General features: G+C 33.3%; 1 protein-coding gene across 1 annotated transcript in view; it reads right to left on the reverse strand.

Moving 5' to 3' along the window:
• Nucleotides 1-25,243, reverse strand: part of LOC142328886 (basic helix-loop-helix ARNT-like protein 1) — a 508,528-nt gene that overhangs the window by 430,759 nt on the left and 52,526 nt on the right. Inside the window, exon 2 of the mRNA XM_075373021.1 lies at nucleotides 16,176-16,282. Coding sequence (XP_075229136.1) covers nucleotides 16,176-16,279 — 104 coding nt within the window. The 5' untranslated portion in view covers nucleotides 16,280-16,282. The remainder of the gene's footprint in view (nucleotides 1-16,175; nucleotides 16,283-25,243) is intronic.

Below are 25,243 nucleotides of genomic sequence, written 5' to 3' on the forward strand. Positions count from 1 at the left end.
TCGAGCTTTACAAGATGCTGTCACACGAAGTCCACATCGGTCAATCCGTCGTCTCTCAGCATCTTTACAATTGCATAGTTCAAGTGTTCGAAGAATGTTAGTGAAGGACTTGCAATACCATCCGTACAAGTTGCAGATTGTCCAGCAACTGAAACCAAACGATGCAGTTGTGCGAGCACAATTCTGTAATGTAATGCTTCAGAAGATAAACGATAACGAAGAGAACTGTGGATGTCAGACGAAGCGCATTTCCACCTCAGTGGATTTGTTAACAAGCAAAATTTCAGATACCGGGCACAAGAAAATCCTACGCAGCTACTACACCAGCGTCCGTTGCACAGCCAGAAAGTGACCGTGTGGTGTGCTATGTCATCTTACGGTGTTATAGGCCCTTATTTTTTTGAGGATGACAACGGTCTTGCGATTACAGTGACGTCGGCTAGTTACGTAGCCGTGCTTGAAACCTTTGTTGTGGAACAACAAAAGAGATTTCTACCGATTCTTAACACAGCCTGATTTCAACAAGACGGAGCAACGTCACATACTGCACGAATATCGATGGCAGCTGTACGCCGATTGTTTGGACAACGTGTCATTTCACGAAATGGTGACATTAGATGGCCTCCCAGATCGCCTGACCTCTTAGCTTGCGATTACTTTTTGTGGGGTCATCTTAAAAGCAAAGCGTTCCACAGTAGACCTGCTACAACGGAAGAACTGAAGGCAAAGATCCGAAAAGCAATTGCGGAAATTCCGGTTGAGATGTTACGTCAAACCACGAACAATTTAACGAAGAGACTTCGTGAGTGTTTACGTGGAAGAGGAGGTCACCTGGAAGATGTCATCTTTAAAAAATAAACTGAAATGTATGTATCCTAAAATGGAAACATTTGCACAATTACATGAAATAAAATTTATTTTCTAAAAAAATTTTTTCATTAACGTTATTTAATTTTTTTAATTTCCCGTTTCTTTGAATCACCCTGTACTTTATGATACATAAGGGTAATTTGCAGTAATTAAAAAAGTAATGTATTACAAATAATCAAATTACCTTAGTTTTTAATATAACAAATCATTCGATTAAATTTATAACTAGACTAATAAAATTGTTTTGGTAATTTAAATATTACTTAGACGATTCTTATTCCGATACTAGTAGTGTCTAGGGAATCGCTAAATTTTTAATATTTCAGGAAACCGAAAAGAAGTCGAAGTGTGAACTTTAACCCGGCAATTTTGACACAGGAAAGTAAGAGATTTCGACAGGAAGTCGTGACAAACATGTTATCAAAAGACTGAGACGTAAAAGTCTATCTTGCTCAAAAAAAAAAACTATCATCGATTTCGGCTGAAAATCACAAACTTATAGAAGTGAAACACTTGAAAATTCAAAACGAGGCGACGAATAAAAGGTTAAACGAATTGAAAGACAGATCAAGAAGAAACGATCTTATATTCAGGGATCTACACTGTAAAGAGGATACAAGAGTCAATAAAGCCATACTAAAATTTTCTTTACAAAATAATTGAAGCTGTTATAAAATTAATAGAGAACACTATTTAGGCAGTAGGAGCGTAAACAGACAAACTATAGCACTAATCCCGAATGATAATGATAAAACAGAAATATCTGTAGAGAAAGGAAAATTATGAGAAACTTACTTTATTGTGCACAAAGATGATTCGTTGACAAGAGAACCGAACTGAATCTCTTGAAAAAGAAGTAAGAGGACATTTTTAGAGGATAAAGAATAAACGTGGTGTGGATGATTATTACTTAAGGAGCATTCATTTTACATTTGATTTCTAAACTTTTTACGGATTCTTTTTATTCTATCGCAAAGACTGGATAAATTAATCCATAAAAACAAGTAAACTAAACGAATTTCAAGCTGGTTACCGTCGCAGCTATTCAGCTACAGATAACTTATGTAGCAACATACAAGTAAAGGTTAAAGGCTAACTTTTGTTAGCATCGTAGAGAAAGCTTCTTTTATAAATTATGTAACTCACGGGTAAAATATTGAATTTTTTTTTATATGTACGAAGATATCATGATGTAGGTCAGGTGCAAGGGTGGATTGCCACAGCCATTTAAAACTACAGGGAGAGCTGTTTCTCTCACGCTTTTTGTTCGCGCTATTTCTTGATTATTTACATGGCAATTTGGAAGGAAGTTTATCAATAAACAACATTGATATAACACTTTTATTACAGGCAGAGAAATTGTTTCGGCGGCTACAAAACCAGCGACATATGATAATTTTAAAAAAAAACTTTTTGTAATAGAAAGGCCTTTCAAAATAAACTTAGTTAAATGTAAAATAATGTTTTTTTTTTACGCTTGGGATGGTCTAAGCGCACGAGAAAAACCTACTGAGATCGTGAACAGCTAGGAATTACTCTAATTCTGTAATTACCAAATTAAGGCATTTTAAAGAGAGGGTTGCAATCGGTACATTTGCTTTGAACTCCAATCGGAACCGTATTTTATCCAGAAACAACTTTCAAATATCGGGAAAACAAGCCGCGATCTAGGCGAGTGTAAATCTATAGTAACATTCGGAAAGAAAATTTTGGGGATATTTCAGGATAGAAATATCTAAAGTACGTATTTTAAGAAAACATTTGCTGTACATAGAAACGTCCCGATTACATTCCTCATTTGAAAACGAACACCAATTCTTCTTTTTGTTAGTACACTGGAAATGTATTTCAAATACATCACATCGTGTTGAGATTACAGAAAATAAGACTTCGCAGAAAGCCGGCGGAGGAGACGTTGGTGTAAGGTACAGGTAAAATCGGCTGACAAATACAATATTAGGCTAGGATTTGATGAGGAAGGCAGAGGTCGAGGGAATGTAATGTTGTTCCTATTGTTAAATAGAATAAAGGAAGAATTAAAGCAGCGGGAGGGCAGAGCCCCTTACGATCTAAAATAAGCTTAAAAGAACTTCGGGCATCGATAAATAGATAAACGATACGTTTACTAGTAGATTCAAAAGTGTTATATTTAAGGCTATTCCTTTTCTTATAGCAGAGAAAGTTGAGAAGATATTAGTCGAATGCGCCCCAGTTGCAATGACAACAAAGGAAGAGAACCACTTCATCGTTAGGTGTTCTTCCCTTGGGGAGATTAGAAAATTAAGTTTAGGGAGAAGGATAATATCGGAAGAGGAAATGATAAGATTGTTAAATGGAAAAGACACTACAAAGCTTTGGTGGTTTTTTATCTGAGAAGCGATGAGGTGAGATGTTTTAGTTCAGAAAAAGATTAATTTGTACAATCGCCAAATATGTTTTCGTATTTTATCTTTCTTATTATTTTTGCTACTTTCTACCCCACATTTGTTTCAGCATTGTGTAATATAACTTAAGTGGAAATTTATATTCCAGAAAAATAAGAGGCAATAAAGGGATGGGAGGGAATATTTGGTCTACTTTTAGATTTAGTACTGTTTATTGATGAAAGAAGTAGAATACTGACAGTAATGCTGGCGCTGGTAACATATAAGGAAAGGATGTCCGCATCATAAACACAATATCACACTACGTATTGAAGTATGTTTTTAACAAAAATTTGTTTACAACTGATCTACGAGTTTCATATTCTTCATCTGCATATAACCTATTCGCTACAAGCGTAATTTCAATTTTTGATTTTATTGAAGTACATATTTTTCCTTTCGTATAAAAAAATATGACAATACAACACAGACATTTTATTACATGTTAATAAAATATAATTTTTGATTTAGTGTCTTTTTTCTTTCTTTGTATATAAATCAAATACAATGTGTTAAAACAGTGAATTCCGATTAATAGGACCACCGGTTATTCGGGGCAGCCGTTTAATTGGGGCATTTTTGTAAAAACAAACATACTAGTATCATTCATGTAAAATTACACCGGTTTATCGGCCAAAATGCCGTTTATAATGCCCATTAGTTCGTATGCTTCTTTATTTTACTGGCAAAATAACACAATTTTATTAGTTATGTGTGATGTTTACCCGTTGTTACTTCCTTGTACGAAGTAAAGGAAGTATTTTGATCGCGAAAAATTTCGGTTTCCAGATTTCAACGGAAATATCCATTTTGACTCGTTTCGACGTGACGTCTGTACGTATGTATTTATTTCGTATAACTCAAAAACGATTAGTCGTAGGATGTTGAAATTATGGATGTAGGACTGTTGTAACATCTAGTTGTCCACCTCTCCTTTTGATTGCAATCGACTGAACCAAAAGTACCCAAAAAGCTCAAAATCCCCCAAAAAATTGGATGTTGGACCTTTTCTTAATTGCACTAATAAGCCCTCATTGAGAGCTTATCAACGATATAAAATAAGTTGTACTTATTTTCATTGGTTTCAGAGTTATAACCAAATAAAATTTTAATTAATGAAATATTTTGATGTTACAAGGGCACATTCGCACATCGGTTCTAATCGGCCTTCATCTCCTTGTTTTTAACCTTTTTTTTAATCTATATGTACGATTTATTAATAATTACTAATCTCTCATTGTAAAAAATACGGTGAATAATAATTAAAAAAAAAAAAAAAAAAAAAAAAAAAAAAAAAAAAACGGCAGAAGTTTTTAATGAAATAAAATTTTATATACTTTTCATTTTAAAAAAATGTGTAAGTGTTTTTTAATAGGCGTACAAGGAAGTCATGTGTTGTCCACATAATTTTTTTTAAACATTATAGGAAGGAAGATAACTTCTTAAACACTAGGGAAAGAAGTATACGTACTGGTCTGCACAATACGTAATTTTTTTCAATTGTGTGGGTGTGATGACGAAATTAATTAAAAAGATTACTTAAAATCTAAACGAAGTTGAAGACAATGAAAACGAACCCGAAGTTAAACACGTATTTAAAAAATATGCAGCACAATTCACTGACGAACTTCAGCAGTACTTACGCAAGAAAGGTAGTGAAGAAAGACCGCTAACAGAACTGCCAGTCTGTAGAACATCAGGTAATGAAAGGGAGAATACAGAGCAACAGAGAATTTTTTCAAAAAATTTTAACCAAGTAAGAGACGTTTAAGTATATATTTTTGTACGAATATTTTACTGGCCATAAAAGGCACTCATAATTATGACTTCTACCTTTATTTTGTTTATCAACCCCTTTATTTTTTATTCATGACGAAAGACAAAAAAAAATTGTATAATTTAATAATGTATTTACATAATGTATAATACAGTATTATAAATAAAATTCCGGATAATAAGATGTTAAATCGTGTTTAATTAATTTGTACTGTACTATATTATAGTATACCTCCTCATTTTTCGTTAATATCGATTAATCGGGACCATGTGGTCCCGTTCCCGAAGTGATCCGATTATCAGGAATGCACTGTATTTTTAAGTTATAATAAATATTTTCTTTTTATATTACATTGTATGTGTAATTTTTATAAAGATTGTAATTTTTTTTTTTTTGCTTTCCAGTAGAAGGAAAAGTATTGTAATCGATTCAATTTGGCAAACGCGGTTTTCATCGGATCTTGACGTTTTGACACCTAAAGAACCCAAAAAAACCGGATGAAAATTTTCCGGATGTTCGTACGTACAGAAATACGGGACCGATTTTGACCAAACTTGGGTTAATTACTTTTGTGTACGGCGCATTGATAGCATTAAATTTTCAATTTAAAAAGTCAAGGAGGTAAGGTCACTCTCAGTGACCTTGCTCTACAAAAAAAAGGCTGCATTTTTCTTAGGCACATTTGTTAACAATTAGAAAATAATATTTACAAAAAAAATTTCTAAACCGCACTCCACTTCAAACAATGCTCTAAACTAATGGGTAACTGGGTATACTGCGTCAACAGTATCCTCTACTACCACAGTGAGCGCTACTGTAGCACTGACGTACAGGTGTTGTAGAAAAATATATTTTAGTAAAATGATAAATATCTTAAATTAAGGGATGTGTGTGTGTGCGTGTGCGTGTGCGTGTGTGTGTGTGCGCGCGCGCGTGTGTAAGCCGCGCGTCAAAAAATGTCGCGTGACGGGAAAGTCCTACAACTGCATTAGCAGCTTTTTTTTTGCAAAAATTGCTGCTTTAAATAGTTTGTGATTAAACGTTCCTGAATATGTATTTTGTAATTTCTAGCAAGTACTCTTTTGGAATTTTTATAAAAATAATATTTTTATAAACGTGTTTGTAACGTAGGAAAGTAAACACAAACCTTTTATTATTACTAATGATTTCTATCGTTGTTCTTTTTTATTTACGGTAATCTATTTTTTTATTATAAGGGTACAAATAAGTTTTTGACAAAGCAAACACTTATATTATACGAAAGTCATTAAATTCGAATACTGGATATTTTAATAAACATAAAGAAAATAGTTTAAAAGATTTCTCGTTTTAACTTATCTTTATGTTTATATGTATGAATGTGCAATCTTTGCTAAAAGAGTATAATTTACTCTTAAGAAAAAAAAAACCAGTTATCACCGTAACTAACAACAAATAACACAACTGCTTTCGTATAACTCAACACAATGCTTCGGCTTACAAGAGCCTTATACAAACTTATATTGCCTTTTTTAATGACCAACCGTTTGAAAAATTTCTCACAAATTTATTTAAGATATAATGAACATATTTTATTTTACATAAATAATAATATTCCATCGATGAATTTATAAATAATACTAATTAAATAAACCCATGAATTTTTTCATCCCATTAAACGTGTACATAAATATTACTCAATTTTCATTAACATCTTCTGAGTTATTTATTTTGTAGTTATCTTTTTTAAATTTAGCGTTTTCAAGTATTGACCATAACGTTATTTCGTCTGTTCATATTTCAAACGATTAATATGTACTCGTACTTTGATCACATTATTTCCTATTTTATAATTAATTTAAAATTTTTTGATTCCGCTCTGATCAAGTTTTTGTCCTTGATCCATCCGGGCAAATATTGGATGGTAAAGGGCAATTCTTTTTTTCCCTTGAAATAGTATGCCTACCCGTTTGTGAGGGTGATCTATATATTATTACGAGTATATACTAGTAATAATAAAAGATATACTTTCTTAAGAACACGATGTAGTAAGTATTTCTAGAATATAAAAATCCAACAGCCGTACGTAAAAAATATTCAAGAAAAAACTTGGTTTGATGTTAAAAGCTTTATAAGAAACAATTCCAAATCGTTCAAAGAAACCAGATGCATTAAAATTTTAACTTCGGGTGAAAAGTGAAGTATTACAGAAATTACTACCAGATGGTTTTTACGTTACACCGAATTCTACGATCGAACAAAAATAACAATACGTTGAATTACTACTGCAACGCATAGATTTTAATAAATATTTGATGATGGAAAAACAAATAAAGACTATCAAGCTGATATATAACGTGAATTGCGATTAGACTAACGTCACAGAAATCAAAGTAGCCTTGATGACGGATAATGCAATGAGATGTAAATTCGATCGGTAGAAGAGAAAGAGTGAAACGACGATTTTGAAAAACTAAACCGATTATGGGACATGGAAAGAAAAATATTAAAAAGACGTTGAACAAGATAAACAAAAACCGGTACAAATCCATGGTAAACGAGCTGAACGCCACAAACAACTAGCCGAGAAGGAAAGACATTCTACAACGTAAAAAGACTTCGTATATGTCGTGGACAGTGGCGGCTCCCGTACAGGCACTGTGGAACTGCAGCACCCCTATTTCCACTTGATATTATCGATAGCATTTAATATAATGAGTCCTTTTTTCTTTAATCCTTTCTTTATACGTGTACAATATATAATTCTTAACCTTAATGTCAGTAGCCATCCCCCCTGTTTGTGAGAAGATACAAAAATCTTTGTATGAAACTGTGAAGCGCACAGTTTCATGCAAAATGGTGTTTGGCTGTTTGTGCGCATATAGGAAGCTGAACGCGAGGCTGCGAGGGAGAGAGACAACACTGTCGCTCCCGCAATGCCGAATCAGGCTTGCCGGTAGAAGGAAGTTTTTTTTTTACTCCGCGTGTGTATGGAACGTTCCTTGTTCGTTCCCTTTTCTAGTTTATTGGGTGGAAGGAATATGAAAGCGGTTTATTTGTTTTTTCAGCAGTGATCAGAAGATTGCGGAAAGCAAGGGCTCTTTATTGCCAAATCTGTCCAAAAACAGCTGGAAGGGTGAAAGAGAAGGTAATTAGTAAAAGCTAATGGTAACGCTAAGGGTAATGGTAAGCTAAAGGTAATTAGTAAAGGTTTGTGATTTTGTTTCTGTGTACATAGAAATTTAAATTATGCATCACTGGACTATAGTGTTTTTAAGCGGACCTAGAGCACAAATTTCTGGAGCAGCACCCCCACTAATGTTAGCTACGAGCCGGCACTGGTCGTGGGATAACACCAACCCAAAAAATTCCGCTTTTAATTTTTAGCGGACCAGAGAAAAATTGCTGGACGGTGATCGTAAAGTTTCGTCAACTTTAAAATTGATATCTCATTTGTAAGAAATAATTACTTAAAATTTATTCAAAGTATGAAATAATAAATAATTAAAACAATACGATTATTAAATTATATTCGGGGGTAAAAATAACAATTATCATGAATCAGGACGTATCTTCCATAAAGCACACATTAATAATCTTCTTAAAAAATAAAATGAACAGATTTTAGAACAATCGATCGAAAATAGCGAGACAGCAAATTAGAAACGTAGCACGTGCAAATATACAAACGTTATACACAACTTATACAATAAGAGAAACCCCTACTTTACGAACTGATAGTAAAACTTTATTTCGTAATGCTAAAATAAAGTTTTGCACAAGAAGCGGTTATGAAAATGTATCTATTGTTAACAAGAAGACTTTTTTACGACGTACTGTATATCTGATTAAAATATTATACTGATCGAACAGTGACATAGATCCAATTTATTTTACCAAACTGCGAATAAAACATGTAAATGTAAACTTTAATTTTTTTAGAAGACGGATTTACTGGAAATCGGTTCCTTTATTACCGAATCGGCGAGTCTCTGAACGATTACATTATAGCGGGATACAGTAATAAAGCAACGGTACTTTAAATTTTCGTGTTACTTTACACGCCAGGGCACGTGTACTTACATAAGGTTCTACAATAAGTTTGCCGCATAAATGCACATTTTTGTAAAACATTGTTTTTCAACAATCTGAAATTAAAATGTCAAAAAGGGATTTTTCAAATTACAAAAAAAAACACGCGCACACAACTGGCCAAATATTTACAAGGATATGCTACATTAATATGAAGAATGTGTCACATCAGAGACGATTTAGCTTTTAATAGAACTAGATTGTCTCTGACGTCTGCGATGATTATTGCGTGCGACTACAAAGATAACCAGAAGCAGTCTGAACTTGTTTTATCTTTGCTGTACGTGAGAAACTTTAAGCTTCACTGATTGCGATGTATCATTCTGCAATTTGCCGTTAAAATTTATCATTACTTAGCAACGCATTATTTACCTAGCGAATGGAAAATTTCCGTTGCTCTCGAACAAACCGAAAACCGATTCAAATTCCCAGTCCTAATTTCGTAATCGCCACTGTTGAACTAAACCGGGATAAACTACCCGCTTTTTGTACAAGAAAGAGTATAATTAGTTACTTTACTTTTATGTTTATACCCGTATACAGGAATGAAGGTGCAAGAAAAACTAATTAACAGTTGTTTCTTGCCGGCCTCCGTGGCGCGAGTGGTAGGGTCTCGGCCTTTCATCCGAAGGTCCCGGGTTCGAATTCCGGTCAGGCATGGCATTTTCACACGCTACAAAGATTTCATCCTCTGAAGCAATACATAACGGTAGTCCCGGAAGTTAAAAAAAGAGCTGCTTTCTCAAAGAGTAATGATGTTCTTTATAGACCCAAACACTACGATGAAAGTAATGAAGGTATCAGTTGAGGGAAAATTAACAACTGCATCTTGGTGGACTTCCTTCCTTCCTTTTTCCTGTTTAGCCTCCGGTAACTACCGTTCAGATAATACTTCAGAGGATGAATGAGGATGATATGTATGAGTGCAAATGAAGTGTAGTCTTCTACCATTTCTCAGTTCGACCATTCCTGAGATGTGAGGTTAATTGAAACCTAAACACCAAAGAACACCGGTATCAACGATCTAGTATTCAAATTCGTGTAGAAATAACTGGGTTTACTAGGACTTGAACGTTGAAACTCTCGACTTCCAAATCAGCTAATTTGGGAAGACGCGTTCACCACTAGACCAACCCGGTGGGTATCTTGGTGGACTTGGCATGCTGATACGTAACCGTATAATAAACAAGGCAATGGGAAAACCTTTCACTCCTCAGTTTATTTAGAAGCCTTGCACGAAATACTCTTAATCTAGAAAATGGCTACACATTTTCGACGGAGACTTGACTCATCAAATCGCCTATTTACGGTTATGGCATTTACTTACATACAAACACGGTAATAATATACATTTATAACCGTAACGACGCGCAAGTTTAGTACGTAGTTACTGGTAATCTTTCTCTAATTAGATTTGATTAATTAAATTTGTACGTAAAAAAAATTTGATATACAACGGGAATATTTAAAAAATTACAGTAATGTTTATTAATATAACTTAAATTAATCCCTTTGCTATCGCCAAAAAAAAAAAAAATCACTTGGCCTGCTTAATTTAAGCAGTCGCATCCTACCGTGAAATTTCTTCCAAATAAAATAAACCATAATAAGATTTATCAATTGGGAAGGGCAAAAATTGGGTATTTTAATATTTATTAATTTTCTTTTAAAATTTAGCTTATTTCACACTTTCGAACAGTTAAAACTCCAATACTTTAACCGCTTAAAAATAAAGTGTCTCTGCATACAAAACAGTATGCAGTGACACTTCTTATATCTTGTGTTGATCTGTTGTACAACAGATCAACACAAGATACAATTTGGTTCGAACGATTAATTAATTGGCCCGACCGTTCCTGCCAACTTAGGTAAGACGTCTTACCAAAGTAGACGCCAACCCACACAAAAACACGGAGGTGCACGCAAACTGTTTTAAAATTCTGACTAAGGAGGCCTAGAAAATTATGTAAAAAAAATTGGAAGTCTACGGTGATCTGAAAATAAACCAAAATGATCAAAATAAATGCAAATACTAGAAAGTAAGATATGAAAAATATTCCTTCATTTTCATATCTATTTAATGTACACAATACTTATTTTTTATTTTTTCTGGTAAAAAACATTGTATGATATATAACACTTGTCTCTTTTTTGCACATTTATGTTTTTGAACACACACATAGCGTGATCTATAATGTCAAGAACCATAAATATTCTGAAAGTTATACTGTCAAGAATATTTGATCGACGGCCATATAACGAATAACAATAAACAATATTTATAAAAAAAAAAAAAGGATTACGTCTGTGCTGTCATATAAAATTCAATAAAACTGTTGCTGTCAAGAAAATACATTTTTTCTTCAGAAGACATATTTATTATTAGCTTAAACATTACTCAAGTTTGTAGCTAAGTTTGAAAGCAAACCACGCGATTCAAGGACATTAAAATGATAAGCTTTCTCTTTTCTTCCTGTTTAGCCTCTGGGGAATCACCGTCAGGTATTACTTCAGAGGATGATGTGTATGAGTGTTAAGTGAAGTTTAGTCTTGTACAGTCTCAGGTCGACCATCCCTGAGATGTGTGGTTAATTGAAACCCAACCACCAATGAACACCGGTATTCACAATGCAGTATTCAAATCCGTATAAAAGTGACTTCCTTTACTAGGATTTGAACGCTGGAATTCTCGACATCGAAATCAGCTGATTTGCGAAGACGCGTTCATCATTAGACGAGCCCGGTGGGTTAAAATGATACGCTGCCGTAACTTAGCCCAACGCCCTCGAATCAATCCGTATTACTATTCCTCAACTAACCGACATATTTATTTATGTTTATGTATAAAAAAAAAATATTGTGAACATTTAAAACACATTGATAAACAAGATTAAAACACAAAATGCTATTACATTTCAAACACTATCAATTAAAATCTTACTTCCCATACACTACTGTGGCAAGTTTAATCATTTTTACAGCAATAAAAACTATTCTACGTCTACATTTGGGATAAAACTCTTTTCTTTACTGTTTACAGCAATTTATAAAAACTTATTTCCCCTCAGGAAAACTGTACGTATACATACACGTGGAAATTTAAACTATAAAAATTGTAACTGCCAATTTATACACACACACACACACACACATATATATATAAAATTGTAACTGCCAATTTATACACACACACACACACATATATATATATATATATATATATATATATATATATATAGCTGAAAAATGAATATGAAGATATTTCTAATGTCATTAGTGATTCTGCTCCTTACATATGTTTCTTTCCTGTGTTTTTTTTTAACCTGTTAAATGACGGATGTTATTCAAAATTTAAAATATTAATTTTCCTATTTTATCAATAGAAATTGTATTTGAATGGAGGAAACGTTTAAATGATCATAAATAAGTTGGGAAATACCGTAATAGTCTGAAAATCGAAAAAAAGGGTCGTTTTGTTATATATATAAATATAAAAAAATCTTTTTCCTTTTTTTTTTGATCTGGTTTTATATCTTGTTCTTTTCCACTTATTTTAAACTTTATTTTGATTTTTGGTTCTCTTTTATCGCTCATTTCTATTTTAAATGCTAACCTATTAAGCAATTCATACTATTCAAAACCTAAAAACTGATTTTATTTCCTGATTCATGAAAGGTAATTGCGGATTCATTTCTAGCACTCAATTCCCCAAGACGATCAGCTGTCCATGGGTAACAGCAGAGTAAGTTAAATAAGAGTTTACTGCGAGTATTGTGCATCATTTTGTTTTTATATTAAATTACGTACATAATTTATTCAATTAAGGTAATATTATTATTACCGACATAAAAAGTGGTCGAGCGAATGAAAAATAATTGCAGTTCATAATATAATGATATATATGAGAGTCAGTTTTAAACTAGTTATCATTTGCATACATTATTATTAAGTTTGCACAAGTTGACCTTATGTAAGTCTGATTGTAAACATATATGTTTGACCCTGACAATCGGCAGCTTTTAAATGCAGACATAATTTTCCAGTAATATTGTAATAACTACGAGGTGCAATCAAAATGCATACGACCTCGGTACATTAAACCCAAAAACCTAATTACATAATTTTTCAGTAATATTTTAAGAACTACGAGGTGCAATCAAAATGCATACGACTTCAGTACATAAAAACAAAAAACCTTTCTTTCATTTTCCTGTTTAGCCTCCGGTAACTACCGTTTAGATAATTCTTCAGAGGATGAATGAGGATGATATGTATGAGTGCAAATGAAGTGTAGTCTTGTACATTCTCAGTTCGACCATTTCTGAGATGTGTGGTTAATTGAAACCCAACCACCAAAGAACACCGGTATCCACGATCTAGTATTCAAATCCGTGTAAAAATAACTGGAACTGGCTTTACTAGGACTTGAACGCTGTAACTCTCGACTTCCAAATCAGCTGATTTGGGAAGACGCGTTAACCACTAGACCAACCCGGTGGGTAAAAAAAAAAGAAGAAAAACCTAACTTATTTAGTTGAATGACTTGTTTTCTTTAAAGCATATCCCATTTGATGCAGTACGCTTACCTAAATGATGTTTTCATTGTCAAAAGCATTGTTCAAGACCATTTTTAGTTATTACCATAAGTCCTCTTGTAGCATTTCTTTTGGAACTCTTTTCTATCGTCAAATCTCTTTCCTTTAGCGGAATTTTAAGGTTAGAAAAGATTAAAAAAAATCCCAGGGGGCCGTGTCTAGTGAATAAAAACCCTGCTGAAATTGTTCGATCCTATATTTTGCCAAGAATCTGTGGATAAGGAGATATGAAGGCAAATATCAAAATAAATGCGACAAGAGGTTTTATCGTGCACGCTTAAAATGACTGAAAAATGTTTCCGGCAAGCGAAAAACTTCTGACATAAGTGTGTTACATCAGAAGGGGCCGAGTCATTGAACTAAATAGGTGAAGTATTTTCATTTTTATAAGCAAAAATGGGATACTTTTTGATTACACCTCGTTTGTTGATAGTCGATTTCACCAAACGAGATACGATCGGCTGACGATTCGTTTTTTAAATCCAATAAATAATCGCCTTCTGAAATTCATCGTCAACCGGTCTAAGTACACGAATATATGATGAAAAGGTAAATATACAGAAAAACGTTAATTACTCAACGAAGGGAAAACAACAAACATGATGAAACGAAGTTTGAAAGCCTAATCGTCATCAACGAAATTTTCTACGACCCGGAAAGATAGTCATTTAACCGATCAACTTCCTCCAGAAGACACCATCAATCTAGAATGTTCACCGAGGTAACATGACAATATGGGTCTTCGTCTTGGGGTTGTAACACGACAGAAGGTCACAAAAGTTTCGACGTGAGATATTGTTAATCTGTCGATGGATTATAATTTTCCGGACAGCTGACATTGTTCTTTTTCTGAAAGTTAAGAAATTTTTGAATTGATGGTGATGTCCAACGAATTGTCACCGAATGGTGGCAAAACATTCAACGTGGCTTAGTCTGTTATCGATTTATGACAAAACGATTTTTTCTTTAAAAAATAATATTCTTGTACTCGTACAAAGTAAAAAAAAAATTAAAAGAATTTAATTTGTTTACATCCATAACGAATTTGTAACATACGTGGATATCGATGAAAAGCAGAACAAAAAATAATATCTACTATAATTCATTTTTTTATATTTGTATACATCAGGAAAACAGATCGATGGAAGAATAGAGTTACTATATCAGCTGGTGGTATGTAACGGATTAAAACGAATAGATAGAAGATAAATAAAAATTTGAAGGCAAACAGTGGCATATCAGAAATTATTCATAAATCGCAACTACCTTTAATATTCCCCTATTGTAAAAGTACTGCCGTTCTGTAGTAAATTGTAAATAAAAAAAGGAAAATAATACGAGAATAGGAATCACAATTGCAATGAACCAAACCCCATTGACGTTTCTGAAAAAGTTAAAAGCTACCCAGAAGCCATTCGCGGACACAAACAATAAAATTTTATTTAACAGTTTAATAGAATTCTTGCAGATGGTTAAACTTTTTTTTTTTACTTGTAGCTGCAAATTTTTAAGCTTTGTAGGTTTTCGTAAAATTTCATTTTTAAATTATGTGTTTTACTACCTTGTGATATTTAGACGCAGCTAAAGAAATAACATTATAATCCGTCACTTAGAGTGACGGATTAAGTGTACCCTTTTACACCTTGCATAATCACAACAAAAAAAAATTAGCGTTATAAAAATAAGAAGACAGCAAAATACAGAACATGAAATCACTTATTGTTACAAAAGATAAAAGAGACAAAACACAACGTTTGCCATATTAAAATGGAATTACTCATACAAACTGTTTAAAATAATAATAATAATATTTGACGTAAAACCGACATATTTCTAAGCAATTTAAACATTAATGACCGTTTAAGAGAAGAAACTTAATTGAAAAAAATAAAACAATTGGCAAAACGTAATAGGAAACGTGCAAAATATGATAAGTTGGCTACGACAGAAATTTACTGTACGTCTTCCTCTTAAAAACAGACGTATTTTTATTACGTAGCCAAATTTTATTTCTCATTCATTCGATACGGATAAAAAAGTAAGAGCGCCTAGGGCAATTAAATATAAGTTACATTTACTCGTACGTAATTATTAGTAATTTCAACGTTGTTATTACATATATAATATTCTCGATTAATTACGTATTTAAAACTATGTATAAATACATTAAAACTATTACGTCATCGTCTTAAGTGTTTCACTATTGAACTGATACCAACTCGCTATTTGTGCGCCTGGAATTTTAAACGCGATTCGGTTTCTACCGTTGTAATAGTACAACTAGCATCTTGTAGCAGAAAAATTTTAATTTATAAACCATATATCAGAAATCTAAATTTATCTCGCTCGCGTTCCGACAAATCAACAATCGCTTTTTGACAAGAGTCGACAGGATCGCCAACACAATATTAATTTAATTTAAGGAACTTTTATCCTTACCTAGGCAAATGCTGCGCGGTTGAGGTTCCCTCACCGGCGGAATCTTCTTGTTCCTGCTCACAATCAGCTTCATCCTCTCCACTTCGTGGTCCCGACTCTTGCATCTCCTGAAACAATTCAGAAGTTGTTTTTTTTTAATAAATTAATATTAAAAATGCAGACATGTTGAAACTGCATTCCTATAAAAAAAACCCGCAATTGTGATCAAGAAAACTATTCAAATTTTATATTATGCATTTTTACAAAACAAAGGTTGAACGCGCAGACATACGAGAATTATTCAGAAAGTTCTCGACCTGACAAAGAAAAGAGACATTTTTTCTAAATTTAAAAAAAGTCAATCATTCAATTCAATACATTTAGACAAGCGACTCTACAAATGTTAATGAACTGAATGTAATACGATTTGTCCAACTCTATAAAATAAACGGCTTATTTTGTGTTTAAACACTGTTAAACATCTCTGGCGTGTAATGAGAATTCAAGATTCATTTAGTGTTATAAAAAGTCGAAGAAATGTAGAGGAGTCCATTTAAATAAGTCTAAACACCCTTGGAAGGTGTTCAGTCGAAAGCGTTTTTTGGTAGACTGTTATCAAATGTAGCATAAATTGAGCGGAAAGCTTTTTCATAACGAAAACATCATGTAGAATGTAGTGGAACAGAGTGTAGTGTAAAATGTATAGAGATGTCTGCGATGTCAGTGTGAGATTCCATGTCTTCAGTCGGGTATCAATTAGCAAGACATTGTAGATTTTTGTGACTATTTCGTCGGTCGCAGCTTTTGGGCGTCCCGAGTCTGAATAATCTTGAATTTATGCATGACCACCTTTAAATTCAGCAACCCACTTTTTCCACTGTCGAAAAGAAACGATCCTTAAAAAGTAGACTCTAACTCTACTTGTATGTTCGTTGGGATTAAACCTTTTAAACAAAGTAGTTTTAGCTTAAAAGCTTCATCGCCAGCACATCCGACTCCCTCCGGAAAGGAGAATGCACTGCAAACTCCAAACACTAGGGCCCCTGAAAGGCGCATTCTTACTAGGACGGAAGACTCTAGCACCGAAAGGACTTCAGGAGATGGAATGAAGTGGAATCACGCCGGGAGAAAGCAGCTCGTACGCGGATATTAAAAACCCCAATCAAAACGTTTCTTCCCGGTCTGGAAAATCAAACGCAAATAATTCCGTCCATAAATAAAATAAAATAATTATAACCGCCACAAAATAAATTCCTATCCGCCTTATAAAAGAAAGACACAACAGCAAGGGACTTTCGTCCAGGTTCTGTGATAGTAGGGAGATAGGAATTCTCCAGCCATCCTTGCATTCCGTTCCGCTTAAAAACTCGAATTTCAGTTTTATCCGTATTTCAGAAAATGCCAAAACTTATTTGCTTTATTCGATCGTCACAAACAAGCAACTAAACGCACGCGCTGAAACTTCGTAATACGTTATCTAAAGTTCTATAATGGGCAAATATCATAATCACTTGATCATAATAATTGCGCCAGCTCCTTGTCAGTCTTGAAACTTCATGAACGACGTCGTAATGAACAAGATGAAAAATATTAACTGTTTTGTTAAGGAATATTAGCGAGAAATAGATTAATTAGATTTTTATTGAACAACTCTAAAAAAGGTTTCTATAAGTTTAGATCGATGATGAAAAATTACACTGGTATAGCCATTCATGGTAAAAAGTGTATTTTTCTTTATGGGGACGAATCAGGTCTTTAAGCTGTAACGCTCGGAGACCCGATTGGTATTTTACACTAAGAGTTATTGAACTCTTCATGTTCAGAGGCTGAATTTAAACGGTTAGTTTATTATTTTACTCATGGAGAAATAATGGTTGGTAACCTCCAATACAGTTATTACTATAGGGGGTACTAGTTCCACAAGATTAAGTAATATTTGTTTAAATTTAATTATATTATATTGTTTGGTTGTATGTCTACTAAGCTTATGTATTAAGAATTTATAACTCCAAATAATTTTATTTTCATTTGTAATCTGTTTATTTTGTGGAATAAAGATTATTATTATTTTAAATCGCTGAATCAGAGAGCCTTGGATGGACACTTTTTTAAGACTTTTTTCTGAAATTTCCAACTACCATCTACAGATGCAAATATTTTTCCTGTAATTTCTTTTATTTGTTACTTCGGTAAAAGAATTCAGGAGGAAAAGTGAATATAAATAAAAAATTGAAATAACTTACATCAGCAACTATTTTTTTAAATTGTTTATCACGCTTCATTCCATGATAATAGACAAGAATTGAACGCTAAGTAATTCAGGTAATCAAAGATAAATAATTTATACCCTTTTCCCTTTGTTCTTTTTCTTTCAAACCACAGATATAGTATTTTACCGACTTCCATCCCTTTGCAATAATAAGATCCCTTTGTAAGAATAATAATAATAATAAGAAGAAGAATAATAAGTTCATAATAATATCGATTTAATGTTATTAAATAGAAAGTTATCAAATAAGTTTTGTAAACCAATATCCTTTCGATCGTGCCGTAATAATCAATACCTCATAATCTTTCCACAAGCTATTACAAATATTATCATAACAAACAGCACAAAACATTAATCGGTATCTCAGTATTTACAGTATAATCTCTCTTTATTAAAATAAACGCATTTCATTTCATTAATTTATTTTTCAAATAAAAATTACATCATAACCTATAAATAAACCTTTATACTACACAGGGGCTTAGATAATAAAAGTACTACAAGCTAGGAAAAACAATAGAGCGTATACTAGAATGAAACGTAATAAAAGTTTTATTATTACGTAACGTGACTGAAAGTCGCAATAAAAATGAAACGGAAATTAATTCTACGAATTGCGCATTCTGCATAGATTAATAGATTTACGATAAAAATGGCCGTTTTCAAATAAAAATTTATTAAGACGTTGAATCAAACGATGTTATTTATTTATCACTTTTAAATAAATGCGTGTAACAGGGCTTAATTAATCGACTAAAATTTTGAGAAAAAGCGATAAAACAATTTGTCTGTCGAATTAAAATAATTTATGATATTACAACAGCTTCTCTAAACGTTTTAATGTCATGTTTACTGATTCACATCAATTCTTAAAGAACAGACTGAACCTTTACATCTTCACGACAATACTTCTGGGAACGGGAATGAGAAGAGAACATAACTCAAGTTATGTTATGAAAACATGTTAGTTATTTACGGTTTAAAAAATATACAAAATTACACCAAGTGAACAACTTCAAACCGAACCGCAGTCATTTGAGTGTCACCTTTAACGCAGCTAATACTAGCGCCACTGCTGGTTGTGTATGTTACCACTCATAGTCTATACTGTCAATTGTAACTGTTCATTTCTCAAAGAAGTACAGTTTCGTTCTTTGCAGTTTGTTTTTTCTGAAATACCTTATTTATATTAATCTTTTCTCCCTCAATTCTTTAACCGATGTAAAAAATAAAAGAAATTGCAGGGAAAGTATTTGTACCTAAAGATGATGGAACTGCAGTTGGAAATACCAGAAAAAAGTCTTAAGAAAGTGCCCCTCCAAGACTATCTGATTCAGGGATTTAAAATTCAGCCTCTGAACATCAAGTCATGTGTAACTATTCGTGTAAAATATCAAACAGTCTCCGACAGTTACGGCTGAAAGTCCTTATCTCCCAAAAAAAACCAACACTTTTTTTATCATAAATGGCCTTGCCAGTGTATTTTTTTCATCATCTGACAACTTATACGGTTCTTTAATAAAAATTAACGACTAATCTATTTCTCGATAATATTCCTTACCAAAATAGTGAATATTTATTTAGCTGGTTCATTATTAGTACTTCGTTCGGAAAGTTCTCGGCCTGACACGGAAATGGCGCAAATATGACTAAACTACTACGATATTTGTTAAATATGATCCTTTAGATGACGTGCTGCAAAGTTTCAGACCCGATAAGGGAAGGGTTACTAAAGTGGAAGTTTATATGGAATCTGTATCCTTTCGAACTATTCGTCAAATATTCAGACAAAAATTTCCGTATGCCAGTACCCCAGCAAAGAGAAAGCATAAAAGATTCCGTAAAAAAAAATGGCGTACAACGGGGTCGGTTTCAAACAAAAAACGAAATTATGATCTTGATTTTAGCATTCATGATCTCAACCTTCCGTTAGGAGTCGAGAGGCCACAGCCAATATTCAAAGAAATATTTCTGCCGATCCGAAAAAATATATAGATAATTTATCACAAAAATACGGTATAAAATATACATCTTGCCGTAAGGTTATTCCTGATTTAAATTTGAAACTGTATCGTGTAACAATTTAATAGAACAGACAACCCGAAACGTCTTAATTACTGAGACTGGCTTCAAAAAAACGTTGTTAATGGACCGATAGCCACGATGCTGTATTTTTATTTCACGTCAGACGAGGAACGAGCATGTTAACTCGCACAACACCAAATATCGGATGATAGAAAATTCAAACCGGATGTTTGAGCCATCTCTTAACGTTCAGAAAATCGGTGTATGGCATGCCGTTTATAGAAATCGTATAGCGAGGCCAATATTTCTCGACCGGACTATCAAACGATCCACAAGCACTCGTTCATGCGATTTAAAAAAAACTTCAGCAGAGGACCGTGGCCTCCGTGAACGGTTGTTCCTCCAATACTTCAATGCGAGTCAAAGAGGTCGTGTTCCATATTGTTATGGGTTATTGGTTTGCTTGGCATTTCTCCCGCCACCACCCTATTCGGTCGCTCTAAAACATAAGATCGAATGTCTGTACCACAAACGGCTACTGAGCCTCAAAACAGTTTAGCGACCAGTGTCCTAAATAACTGCTAGAACTAACCTAAAAGCGTGAGCGGAATAAGCGTGGTACCATACACCACTCGCCTGCGTGACCCACCGCCCACTTATCATACATCACTAAAATGGGATATTGTTATGGGTGCAGAAATTCAAAACTACAGATTCAGCTTTAAAAGATAAGTCTACGGAAAGACCAAGGGCACCCAAGACATCAACGTCAGGTACGTTACGCAAGAAGTGGAACTAGTCCCTACCTCTCCATGCTTAAACATTTCATGATTCCCGAATTTCTAAGAAGCCGCATCAGTTGCAATCCAAATTAGTACGGGCAATATGGGGCAAAATTGCTCGTACTGCTACCACTGCAATGTATTATTTGAAACAGAAATTTTCTGGGTACCTAACTTTTCACTGTGTAGACACCCACTAGCGAGCCTACTTGTTCTTTGGACCTCAGTATAAGTGTTTTTTTTTTTGCAAGGGATTTTTAAATCCAGAGTGTATATGAATAAACTCCCTAATTTGGATGAAACTATACGCCAAGAAATTGCTACCGTAACGCAAAGCACGTTAGGTCGTATTTTTGAGAGCTTCGATTAAAGGTTTGATGAATGGCCGGTGAAAAAGAACGGAATTAGGATGATGTAATTTTTAAAACTTAAACTGGATTTTTTCATACAATTTTCATATTTGTGTAACTGAGAAATGGCAGTTATACCATATTGTATCGGAAAAATAAATTTTACAATTAGTTAAGTAATTAGGTTTCTCTTCAAAAATCGTCTTTATACCGCACTCTATTAGTTACCGACAGTAAGTTCGGTCAAAATTAAACAACTCTTTTACATATATACATTCTGAAATAGTAGATTTTCAATTTAATAGCATTATCAAAGAGAATTCCGAGCTTATTAAGTCGCATACATTATTGCTCGTTTGTCTAATATGAACCGATCTTAAGCTTCTCATGCCCGATTTATTTTAATATTTTTGCACTATTTACTTAGTCTAGTATAACATACTATACTGCAAAAGAGATGAAATTTAATATATATCAAATTCTTACACAATTTTCATTTAATTTCTTTATTTTTACACGATATAAACTTTATGTAGTACATTTTCCATTTATTAAGTTACGTTAGCGACTGTTGTTTATCAGTTAATTGTAATATCGTACAGCGCTCTTTTGGCACGTACTGAAGTAACATACACAGTCGTTTGATTTCTGTAGATATGTTATCTTCTTTTTAGGTTTTTTTTTTTTTTACTTCGTGTAATGTATTTAACTTCCTTTAAGGGAGGAAGTTCTTTCACCTTTCTTTTTGTTGAAAGGATAGCTAAGAGCCTATAATTTTGTCTTAACCAAGGCCTTATCTCGAATGGTTTTGAAATTTTTAATTTACAAGGAAAATTGTTTAAAAGAAAGAGTTACATGATATGACGCATAAAGTGTGTATTTCACTTCCTTCAAAAATTATTTACTATATTAATATTTCTATTTCTTTAATGGAAGAGGGTTTATTATTTTTATTTATTTCTTTTCACTGAAAAAAATTTAACCATTACGTAATTGTTCTATGCAATACAAATAATCTAATTTTCATAACATACAACAATTTATTTTATTAAAATAAATGTGAACAGAACATCACTTGTTACTTTTTGCACAGTTTAATCCACTTATACCTGGAAGCAAACAGTAACAGTACAATTCATATTAGATAAACATTTATCATGACACTTAATAATAAAATTAAAAAAAAAAACAATTGAATACATTAAATAGAGTTTAATCTCTTCATCACAGAGGAAAATCTGGGTTATCATAACAATTTTTTTGGGTATAGTATGTTATACCCAAAAAATATAGATTTTGGGTATAATATATATATATATAATTATATATATATATATATATTATATATTTTTGTATATTTTTTTGAGTATGATCATCCTCTCGTTGGCCCCTTGATTACTGGTTCGGAAACTGAAGCGGTCTGGATTTAGTGTAGAAAGAACGGACGAAGGGAAAATTATGAAAAATCTTTTTAACCCAGCTGTTTTGTTCGCATTTACTGTTTTAACATACTGTTCGGGTCAATATGACCCGTGTGATATTTTTTCATGGAACTATTTGGGTATAAAAATAACTTTCTGGTTAAAAATATTTATTATTACTATTATATAGTTCAGTAAATGATAATATTTAAGCGTTTATGAAGCACAAAACAATAAACTGGATAATGAAATCAATGAACAAATGAAAATACGTTTAATTGAATACCCTACTGTTCTAGTTTACAAATTTCGAAGCACAATTTCTTATAGTTTTAGACATTAAGTAAGTGTTGAAAAATAAAATTAAAACACTAAATGTAATGAATGAAAACACTAATTAAATGAAAATTAGGCTACAATATGAAAATTTCACTTAAAATTACTCCGGTGCATAAATGTTTGCTTTAGAACAAATGTTCGTTTTATTGTCATATTTGAAGGATAAAACTTGCACCGCTCGCGTTTTGTCCCTGTAACTTCCCCGTCAAAAATCCCTGGAGAGGAAAACTTTATATTGTTTTAGCTTTTAGTTTCGCAACTTCTAAGCGAACTCAATGTTCTAAGCTTGATTTTATATACGGTTTAATAACTGATTTTCCCAGTCCTTGTAAATAAAATCTTTAAGTCAGTGATTTTTTATTCCGGTTTGGACTGACCGATGTCCAAAAAATATATGAATTGTATGCAGATATGTCAAGCATTTTATAAAAAACTAGCTCTACCCGCCACGCTTCGCTGTGGCACATTGTAGTTGCATGGATGAGAAATGAGAAACAAAGCAAAGCATACGTTTCATAGAAGTTTAATTTTGCAATACTTGTGGATATACAATATTTTTTTGTTTTTCCACTGTCTGCGTAGATATAAAGGCTATCTGGTTTGCCGAATCGGGAACACGCAACATACAGTTCCCCATGTGAGAAGCAATCCGCATCTAAACCTAAACCCGACAATTCTAAAGATTGACCTTGAGCTTTATCGATTGTGATTGCAAATGCCAATCGAATTGGGAATTGCAATTTTTTAAATTAAAATGGTGTATCGGTCGGGATTATGGGTATACGAGGAATGGGGATATCTTCACCTTTGAAAGGCCCCGTTAAAATCGTTGCTTCCACTACGTTATTCATCAATCTCTTAACTGCAAGTCGCATGCCGTTGCAGAGTTTTCGCTGATTAATATTCCGCAACAGGACAATTGTCATTTTTTGATCGAACCGTTGCTAGAATCAATCTAATGAGGAAGGTTTTCCTAGTTCCTCCTGGCGCATCCAAGAAGAAGGTCCCCCAACTCCGTCATTTATCATTTGCATTATGCGATCATAAATGCCTTTCTGTTCTCGCGTTAATTTGGGAATGTTTGATCGGACATATGACTGAAGATCACCAATGTTGTAACTCTGTTCACGGCGTAAATCCACATCAAATGAAGCAATCGCAGCTCGGGTGGGTGCTGGCATTCCCGATTGACTAAGAACTTTATTTGCAATAGCTAAGCACTTATCTTCAATATTTATCAATGCTTCGTTGTAAATGCCTTCTGTAAATTCCATGGTCATATTGGTATTTTCTAGGCGTACTCTATGCAAAATATCCTCAGCCATATACGATCGATATCTTTCCCATAACTCTGTGGGAGATGAAGGGAAGCAAGCGGTCAATATAATTGCGAATAATGCGCGAATTTGGTTAGGATGTACAGTGTTGCACGCGTCATTAATACATATATCCCACTGTTGGTCGTTTTCTAATAAATTCAGAGCTTGGTGAAAGGCGCAGCTCAATCACGACACGATCACACAAAAGTACCTCGATTAAAGTGAATATTTAATTCAGATTGTATAATAATCTGAATCGGATGCAAGTGGATACGTTTTTTTTTTTTTTTTTTAATAAACAATGTAATTGGGAACAGATATTGTTTCACATGTGACTGCGGTTGTCGTTAGCTAGTATGGCGCGTATTGCCCTCGCTTCCGGCAGATGGCGCGGTCACTGGTACACAGCTGACCGTTAAAAAAACTTTTCTCGCGGTCGCGGGTATGTGACTGATGCGAAAAATAGATAAAAACAATCTTTGATGCGGGTTATATATCGTGCTAAAATTTGAGCTCAATCGGTGCAGAACATTTTGAGTTTTTGAAGCGTACACAAACGAACTTAACATTTTTATATATAAAGA

This window comes from Lycorma delicatula, chromosome 8 (genome assembly GCF_047948215.1).
Source record: "Lycorma delicatula isolate Av1 chromosome 8, ASM4794821v1, whole genome shotgun sequence".
NCBI lineage: Eukaryota > Metazoa > Arthropoda > Insecta > Hemiptera > Fulgoridae > Lycorma > Lycorma delicatula.